This window comes from Polypterus senegalus, chromosome 9, assembly GCF_016835505.1.
Source record: "Polypterus senegalus isolate Bchr_013 chromosome 9, ASM1683550v1, whole genome shotgun sequence".
Classification (NCBI taxonomy): domain Eukaryota; kingdom Metazoa; phylum Chordata; class Cladistia; order Polypteriformes; family Polypteridae; genus Polypterus; species Polypterus senegalus.
The window spans coordinates 70,478,659-70,488,737 of NC_053162.1; the positions used below are offsets into that span (position 1 = coordinate 70,478,659).

General features: G+C 37.8%; 2 protein-coding genes across 3 annotated transcripts in view; one reads left to right on the top strand and one right to left on the bottom strand.

The window, feature by feature from the left end:
- The window catches only part of lrrc29 (leucine rich repeat containing 29), a 102,250-nt gene that overhangs the window by 83,169 nt on the left and 9,002 nt on the right, over window positions 1–10,079 (top strand). The window lies entirely within an intron of this gene.
- The window catches only part of elmo3 (engulfment and cell motility 3), a 161,218-nt gene that overhangs the window by 49,615 nt on the left and 101,524 nt on the right, over window positions 1–10,079 (bottom strand). For both annotated transcript variants that reach the window (XR_005634896.1, XM_039763223.1), the window contains exon 8: window positions 1,856–2,007. Coding sequence is in view for 1 of the 2 variants with exons in the window: in XM_039763223.1 (XP_039619157.1) it covers window positions 1,856–2,007 (152 nt within the window). In the remaining variant the exon portion in view is untranslated. The remainder of the gene's footprint in view (window positions 1–1,855; window positions 2,008–10,079) is intronic.

Here is a 10,079-nt window from a genome sequence, read left to right on the forward strand (position 1 = left end):
TGCTTTCAGCACCTTGTTGAATCAATGCCACGTAGAATTAAGGCAGTTCTGAAGGCGAAAGGGGGTCAAACACCGTATTAGTATGGTGTTCCTAATAATCCTTTAGGTGAGTGTATATATATAATATATAATATATATATTGTCAGAGGTGCCAGGGGCGACGACCCGGCCGGGACGCCGTAAAGGACTGGAAGAGGGCGTGCGCCCGCCTTCGATCACGTTGGGGTAGCCACCCTGGTTGCTTTGGGGGCCATGGGTTGAGGGCATGGAAGCCCAACCCTGTAGGGGCCCGTGACCACCGGCAGGTGGTGCCCCAATGCTTTGGGAACCCTGGACCTCAGTAGTTCCGCCACACCAGGAAGTGCTGGGGGGAGGAGAAGCAGCCGGCACTTCCGCCACACAGGGGCGTGTCGGCGGTGATTGCCGGGGAGCACCTGGAGCATATCCGGGTGAGGATAAAAGGGGCCGCCTCCCTTCATTCGAGGCTGGAGTCGGGCTGAGGCAGGAGAAGAGAGAGTAGAGACGGCCCGAACAAGAAGGCATTGTGTGGCCAGGACTTTGGGGGACTTGAAGGGGTTTGTGTGCACTGACTTTATTGTAAATAGTTGTAAATAAACGTGTGGTGGTGGATTACAACATGTCTGCCTGTCTGTGTCCGGGTAACGTTCACTATATATATATATATATATATATATATATATAATTAGCATTTTTAATGTAGGTTGATCATTTTGACCAGGTTATTTTAAAAGTAGCTCTCATGCCGAAAAAGTGTAGGCACCCCTGGGCTAAAGACATAATTTGGTGCAGTCTATTGATGATTTTGGTTAATACAGGTTCATAAAAAGCCAAATATAAAATCTAAATAAAAAAATCAGTTACAACAGCAAACCCTCTACTAACTATTCTGAAGTAAGCCTTACAGAAACTTGGAAGATGAGGGTTTTTCCTACTTGTTTTTGCCCACAGATGTCCATCTACTTTTGAGTTCCCAATAAACACTACTAACACCCTGGTTACCAAATTACAGCAAAGGTCCATTTAGGTGTGTTTTTCTTTACCCTTCATTTCTGAAGTAACATTTTTACCAGTTGACTATTCATTCCTGGAAGCCAAGTCTGATTATTATTATATACACGTTATATATATATATTTTATATACTACTACCTAGTTTTATAGGAAGACCTACTTAAAGTGTGTGATTGTTACCCAAAGACAGAAACATTTCAATTAAAAGGGAGAAAGAAGAACTAAAGCTACTAGGAAAATGAACCACCATAAAATAATGTGAAACACCAAAACACAGCTCTGAATATACAACAGAGCAATTCTGTTATATCGGAAAAACTGAATTCAAAATGGTTTTTTTTGTATATATAGGTAATGTGGAATTATGACAATATGAACGAGAGGTACAAGTTCATAAACATTACATTTTAATCAGTCAGTCATGTTTCAACACACAGGGGTCATTTTATCTATTTTCAAATGCAGAGAAATAAAAATATTCAGTACTTCTCATTCATATTAATTTATCACCACTGATCCAAAATTCCATACATAGGGGATATTATATACAGTATATGTTTAAGTTTGTTGTCCATGGAGCAATGAAAAATGGGTTTTGCACTTGTACGTCTCATACAAACTAGGGACAGCAATACACACAAGAGTAGAGTAGAACAGACTAGCCATAACAATTTGATTTCAATAATAATTTTCTCCTCACAACCCTGGCAAACAATATGGTTTTCTATGGTGCATTACATTTCCTCCTTTAGGTCCCTCAGCATGTTTTGGAGGATCTGTTTTGCTTTTGTAAAGCGTTTTGTGGTAATAAATAGTTGCACCTACACTTGCAAGTGTTCAACAAGTTGTTCCAGAGTGACTTCATGTTTGACCTGCTGGAATAAACTGCTACTGCTTAGAACCATGCTCTCTAAGATTGCTAATGAGAGCTGCTGGATGGAAGCATCCATCGCCTTTGTATTGACATAGTTGGCAATCTAAAACAAAAAAAAAAAAAGTTGGAAGTTAGTTACCCAAAAACCCTTAAAGATAATATTTGTCATATTAAAATGATTACAAAAGGCCTTATGTTAAGAAATCAATGGGCCATTGTTGTAAAGGCTTCAACAAACCCAGTTAGTCATTTGATTCAGATCCACAAAGATCACTTTTTCTCTTTTCTCTCTATAAGAAACAGTTTAGTTTTATGAATTCACAAATTAAGGAAATAAGTTAAGTTAAGGTAATACTGCATTTGATTTAAAGATACAATTTATTAATACAAATACAACACATTTTATTGTCTTTGAAAAAGGAATAAGTCTTAGAATCAGTGGTGTCTTACAATTAATCCAATACCGTTAATAGTCTACATTTCCTGCTATGGTCTTTTGGATTAGTTCAATGTTAACTTTAATGAATATTGAACCCTTAAATGCTGTAAAAGAACTGTAAATAAAACTTGATTATGATGTGTTATTTTGTACACAGAGGAGCAGAAAGAGTGCAACAACACTGCAGTTTTGTACAAAACAGATGAAATGACTAACTTGAGGCTTTATGAATAGCAGCTAACATCTATTCATGCATGCATATTTAGCCATATGTGCATCCTGTAAAAAAACTGGAAGAAGTGAAAAATATAGCCTTCAGGCAGAAACTGACCAACAAGGCACTTCTAACATAAGACAGTTTACAGTACAGTGATGGTGTGAATTCTATTCTTAACTTGGATTTATTTTGCTTGTTATTAGTTGTGCATATCCTATATGGTGGATCATTCACTTTTCTGAATTTTGGATTTAATTTTTATAATGCATTTGTCTATGCTGCACTAATAATGTATAGTTATGATCTGGCTATTTCTAGGGCTCTTTCTAGTTCAATGGAAATGTCATATGTGTGAACTGTTTAAACTTGGCCAAATGACAGATATAATCATGTAAGCTGTAGGTGCCATGGAGGAAGGACAAGCATCCTAGCTGGGATGGCAGGTGGCACTGTTCCTCAGGGAACACTGGCAGGGTGGCAATTAATTGGAGTTCAGAAACGCAACCCCGTCAGGATCTTAGCGTGCTGCCAGAAGGCACTGCCGGGGAGGACTGTCCTGATTTCTACACAACCTGAATTTCCTCAGATGACCTAGGGCCTCATGTATAAACGGTTTGTAGGAACAGAAATGTTGCGTAAGAACTTTTCCACGTTCAAATCGCGATGTATAAAACCTACACTTGGCGTAAATCCACGCACTTTTCCACGGTACCTCATACCTTGTCGTACGCAAGTTCTCCGCTCGGTTTTGCAGACTGGCGGCACCCAGTGTCAAAGCAGTGCTACTGTTCCTGTGTGGTTACACCTTATTTTCCTGACACGGCTTTATAAAAACACCGAAACTAACCGCATATTGTTTATTAGTGTAATGCATCTGATTGTAATTAACTTGTAACAATATAATGGTAGAGGGAACAGCCATAGTATTCCAAATACCAGAACTGCTTTAGCGTTGTTACTCTCACTTCTTCTTCTTCTTCTTCTTTCAGCTCCACTTGTTAGGAGTTGCCACAGCTCTTTTTCAATATTTCTCTCACTGCACCACTCAGAGTATTTATATCACTGTATCTGAGTGTGAATCACAGCAGCAGCTGATCGGAAAGGGAATTATCGGTATACAGCTTTGAGGACACGCTGTCTCAGCCACTGCAAAATGTTTTAAAGCCTTTCCTGTAAGGTCCTTGCGGTTCAGAAACAGAAACGATATCATTTATAAGGTGAAATTCAGCAAAATATGTTTATTAAATTATACAGATAAAACTTTAACTTCATTTAAATAATCTATATTCTTCACTGGGAGTGTCGTTAAGGATAGAATAATTAAACATGTACTACGAAGATATTTCAATGTTCTTTAAACGTTTTGAAGAATCGGCGCTAAGCTTACAGATGGCTTAACGTCTATTACAGAGCTGATTGTATGGCGATCGGTTACTTTGGGAAAGAAAAGCACTGACTGCAGTGACGGCTACGCCAATATATATTGAATATAAAACAGAAAGAGAAAATAACACAGCTAAAAACACAGCGACAAATTTCGGCAAAAGTTAAATGCTTGTGTCATGAGCACGAGGTGGCTATGTGTCCTCTGCCCAGTGCCACCACAAACCTAGAGCCGCCCCTGATTGTACTGCTGCAATAAATTATTTCATCGAAGTGAAACACATGTTTAATAATGTGCTTTAACTCCTATCATCATGAAAATGATATCACGTATACATCTCAGTATTTTAGTTATTCAGAGAACTGTAATATTACAAATCTAATTGATTCTGTGTCCAGTTGGAGGAAGAGAGCCGGTTTAAAAAGCAAGTAGTGATTCACACACATAAGAGCACATAGAAGATCAAATACAAAACAAAGCATTTAACGTGCTACTTTAATTACGATGTGATTTGAGAAACAGGTTAATTAAACGATTTTAAGATGAAGTTTATGATGTTCTACTTTAATGACAAAATAAACTACGTGATTAAAGTGGAAATGTCGAGATTGAAGTTAACATTTCGTGCTTTTTCCTCACTGTGTGCCTTTTTTCTCTGTACCCTAATAAGCTTTCATATGACACTCAGACAGTGGGCTACAACTCGGCTTTTCACAGCGACTTTGATATGTGACTTCTTTTTTATGTCCGGCACTGTGCGATTTGTGAATGTGAGCTTTCAAGTTTCTCCAACACGCTATGTCACTCGATCAACTTCCTTTTGTTGATTATACCACGGTTTATTTGAACAAATAGTATGTTTTTCCTTTGCCTCCACTTGGTATTCGCTGAAATTCTTATATTTTCCCCCGTGCTTTTCCCATTGTCTTTTCACAGAAGGCTGCGCTTAAGGGCGATTTATATTCATTTGCATATTCAAAGAGGTGTAATTCTGGGAGGATTTGGGGCGTTACATAATGCGCGTGCACGAGCGTTAGTTTTCACGCTGATCGGGATTTATGTAGCGAAAGAACGTGGAAGTTGGAGTACGCACAGATTCCTGCATCTGGATTTTTCTGTGCGTAAACACATTTCGGCTTTTGTGCTTACGCCATGTTATAGTGCGAGTTCTACGCACGGCGTTATACATGAGGCCCCTGGGCTGTTACACCAGAAGCAGTTCCCGAGTCTAGTTTAAAAGAAGCCCACAGCCTCACCAGACACTTTATTAGTAGTGAAAGGGGAGAATCTGCAATTATATTTTGTGAATTTTGGCTGATGCTCATCTGCATAGTGTTGTTTGCAAATAAAAACCTTTTTATTTATACCCGGAATTGTATCTGCGGTTTGGAGCTCAGGAGTACACCCTTGTGATTACATTGATTATAAATATAAATTAAAACAGAGAATAAAAAATATGGGTAAAGAAAATATTCCATATTAATATAAAGTGACAAAATAATGTTTACACTGTAGACCTCTGATCAACCTTTGTAGTAATGACTGTAATTTTTGCTAGAAATTAACATTTTTTTTTAAACATTTTTTTTACTTTCTCCACAAAGATTGTACCCCTAAATCTAGAAAACTTCTAAGAATCAATGGTGTATTAAATTCAAATAAATATAAAATATAATTACTATACTGTTAATAAATATTTATTTTTTCTTTTTTTGATATACAGGTAAAATTCTGTTACAATGAACTCCCAGGGACCTAAAAAATATTTTGTTGTAACGAAAATTTAGTTGTAATGAGATTCTATATTTGTTACTATAGTGCTTTCTTTAGCTTGCGCCCAGGCATTTGCAATCATTTCAATAGCTTCTTTCACATTAATTTTAATCTCCTTGCCTACAAGTTATGCTGACAAGACTTTTTCTCAGCATTTCCTTGCGATAATACACTTTCAGAGTGTGAATGATTCCCAGATCCAATTGCTGAAACACTGCTGTGCATTTGGGTGGGAGGAATTCAACGCGAACATTATCTAAATGTGGAAGAATGTTGTGGGCAGCACAGTTATCAATCAGGAGCCGAATCATCATTTTCTTCTTCATATTGTGAGGTTTCTGAACTCTTTTGAGACTCCCCACCAAACAGGAACGACACACAGAAGTGCGTCCCGAAGCGCAATTGCAGCGTCTGTGGAAGATTGTTTGTCCGTTGCTGGGGCAGGGCAATAATAGGCTCATAGTGCTGCAGTGAAGCGACACAGAAGTAAATCATAAAAGATCGGGGTCACACTATAAGTCCGTCTACCACCCCAAAACATGAGGCCGAGTCTCAGTACTTTGGCAAAACCAGCTTTATTTAGCTTGAAACAGGAATGGCACACTTATTTATTGATGCGTGATCTGCCACTCTGCTATACACAGACACAGCAGTCAGGCTGCATCACCCATTGATATCTTTTCTGTTTGCTTTGGCAGAGAGACGCAGCACAGCTTTCAGCCGGCTGTTGCCCCAGCAACAGATAAACAGTCTTCCATAGACATGGAGATCAGATTTCAGGATGCTCTTTGGCGTGCTGTCTAGTTGGGGGAGGTCCCAAGAGAGTTTACAAACCTGACATTTTCTTAAATGAGTGCCGTATTAATAGGAATGTTTCTTGAACGAGCAGCACTGAACCACATAAAAACTGCTTTTTCGACGTCTTCAAATGCAGCAGTTCACATACGTTTGCAACCAAAGAATTTTCTTCTTTTTTTGCTCGGTCTTACAAGAAAGTTGACAGCGTCAATGGCAAAATTACAAATTCACTGGCAATGTCATTTTTCTTTTTGCCACAATCGAGACCTGCAAAAATGTAAAGTTTTTTTTTATCTAAAATGAACTGTTATCGTTTTTTCGTCTCTGCCATTTCTATAGGAGGATGACAATGAGTTAAATTCCAATGGATGTTTTTCAAATGTTGATGAGCAATAAGCAAAAGGTATCACTGAAAACCGCAGGAAACAAAAAAGAAAAAAAAAAAAAAACAGGAAAGTTCGAAGAAAGAAAAAAAATTATAATATTTCTGTTTGGGGATCGTTGTACACAACTGAGCTGCGGCCACAGAACTAACTGCTCTCTGGATGATTCATTCAGGCATTTCAAGGTCTTTTGGGCACTTCGTCGTAATGAAAGTATCTGTTGAACGTACTTCGTAATAACAAGATTTCTATAGACTCGCGTCATATGGGGAAACTGGCGGAACCATAAAAATACTTGTAAAGATATTCGTTGTAACGGAATTTTACCTGTATTACTTTTACTTATTGTATTATCAGTAACAGTTTTAATTAGGTACTCTCTATATTATATCTATCACTCACATATTGTTATGCAGCACAACATTATCAAAACGTTTCACTTTGTCTTAACAATTACAAAAGCATCATTAAAGTGAATATTAATCTCTGCGTAATGTGGCATATTAAAATAACTTCAGTTTGATGGCTTAAATGGGTAATAATAATCCTAAATTAATGCTTAATACAACCTAATGAAGCTCTTATATTCAGAAGTAATCTCACCAGAGCATCAAAAGCTCTAAATATGCTTCAATACACAGAAACGAACAACCACTTTACTAATGGTTTGTTTTATAAACACCAAAAGGAGCCTTTGTTACGTTCCTATTATATAACAGTATATGAATAACAGACATTACAGTTAGTACCTAATCTAACATGTTCAGTATTATTTTTAGCATGAAAAGCAAACCTTTGTAGGCAGTAAGTCAAAATTGTCTTTAGAACGTAGAACTCAGTAGATCTATCTCTTTCCAGTAGGCCTGGGTAAAAGATTAATCATTATTTTTCCTTTAAACAATTTAATATTGATTCTTAAGTCTCAAGATCAATCTTGTGAACCTCTATTCTTCTCAAGTACTATACATAGATTTTTGCTTATCTTTGTTTTTGGTATCCGATCCAGTAGATGTCACTAATGCACCTTTTAAGGCTTTCTACAGAAAAAGGCACTTTACTACCTCGCATAGAATGAAATGGGTCCGGCTGAAGGTAGGAATGCTTAAAATGGTGTGTCCTCCTCCACTGAAATCAAATGTGTGGATTTCTTACAGATTCAAACAGCGCGTCGGTAAAGAACAACTGGACAAAAGCAAAGCCAGAAGTACAGTGGAACCTTGGTTCACGAACGTCTCGGTACAAGTACAACTCGGTTTACGACCAAAAAGTTTGCCAAACTTTTTCCTCGGTTCACGACCACACACTTGGTATACAAACAAGCCCGTGTCCCTTTCGGTTTGTGCGCGTCGATGATTTCCGCACGTGTTGCATTGTCCTCGGTCAGACATGCGTGCTTTCGCTGTGAACTCTTTGTGCTCTATTCCATTTCCCTTCTGGTTCGTACGCGCCGATTACTATATTTAAGCACGTGTTAAGCCGCTCCCTGTTCATTGTTCTCAGTCAGACGTGCGTGCTTTACCTGTGATCTCTTTGTGCTCTACAATATTTTGTGTGCTTTTGCAATTAACCATGGCTTCTAAGCACTGTAACCTCCTCTACACACAGTTTCTCCTCACTTCATGCCAGAACTCGACTCATGCAAGGTTAGTTTTCTTGGTGGTTTATGATTAGTTTTTTTATTACGGATTTTTCAAATGTTAATTTTTCGGTTCGTACTTTTTTTGGTTGTTTATTAAGTTACAGATTTTTCAAATGTTCATTTTTTTTTTCCCTGTGCTTAAAGCTCATGTAAAAAAAGTGTTTACAGCGATCGGGTTGTAAGGCTATTAGCATGAACTCCTGCAATGTTACTTTCTTGGTTGCTTGTGGTTGGTTTTTAAATAAATTTCGGATTTGGTCTAATGTTCCTTTTTTTCCCCCTGTGCTTAAAACTCATTTTAAAATAAGTGTTTACAGCGATCGAGTTGTAAGGCTATTAGCGTGAACTCCTGCAATGTTACTTTATTGGTTGCTTGTGTTTAGTTTTTAAATAAAGTTCGGATTTGTTCAAATGTTCCTTTTTTTACCCATGTGCTTAAAACTCATAAAAAAAAGGGTTTACAGCAATCAGGTCATAAGGCTATAGTGCAAACTCTTGCAATGTTAGTTTTCTCTGTTGTTCAAGGTTTTCTCTGTGTTATTCAATGGTTTTACATTTAGTTTACTATTAGATGTGCATTCTATCGTATAATGAACTATATTTGTGCTTAAAAACCTTAAAAATATATTTACATACAGTTCGTATGGTCTAGAACGGACTAATTGTATTTACATACAATCCTATGGGAGAAATTGCTTTGGTTCACGACCAACTCAGTTTACAACCAGAGTTTTGGAACGAATTATGGTTGTGAACCGAGGTTCCACTGTATTTTTATAAAACAACAAATTTGAGAAATCATTTATTCTGATATAATCTCATTCGACAACCACGCAAGTAAAATGTAAACAATCTACATTGGAGACGACGGGTAGCTCCAAGCTTCCTTCATGCCTAAAAAATAACATTCTATAACAGCTTTTGTCTGTAAAGATACAAAACCCTACACCAGGCCTATTCAAATGGTGGCCCAGAACCTCCGAGTGGCCCAGCCTGTAGTCCCACCAGGGCTCCAGGCTGCAACTAAAGTGATCATAAATGCAACCAAAAATAGATTTGGCGATTATCATTTCTACTTAGTTCACCAGTGGCAAATAAAATCATTGAAACTTTAAACTGTTATATTATAACAGATGCAAAAGGCCATTATTTTATTGTTGAGTGTATGTGCCATTAACATGCGTGTTGGTAAGGGCTCCCCTTGCATATCCGTGAGCTCCATAAAGGCTGGTTTACTTCCCACGCTGGGTGCGAGGGAGTTTCAGTGAAAATGATGTCAGAGGTGGAGATGTGCACGGGAAAATATTTCTAAGTGGACATGACGGCCATGAATTTCAATGAAAGGCTGGTTCTGCTTGTTCCAGAATAATGAACGAAGGGCTGAATATGACGCAACTGGTCATCAAAACAAAATGTAGGCATGCAAAACATTTGAAATTCCTCTGCACATCATATAGGTCCCTCTGTTATGAAGATACAGTCATATGAAACAGTTTGGGAAGCCCTCATAATTCTTTGGATTTTTGTTTATCATTGACTAAG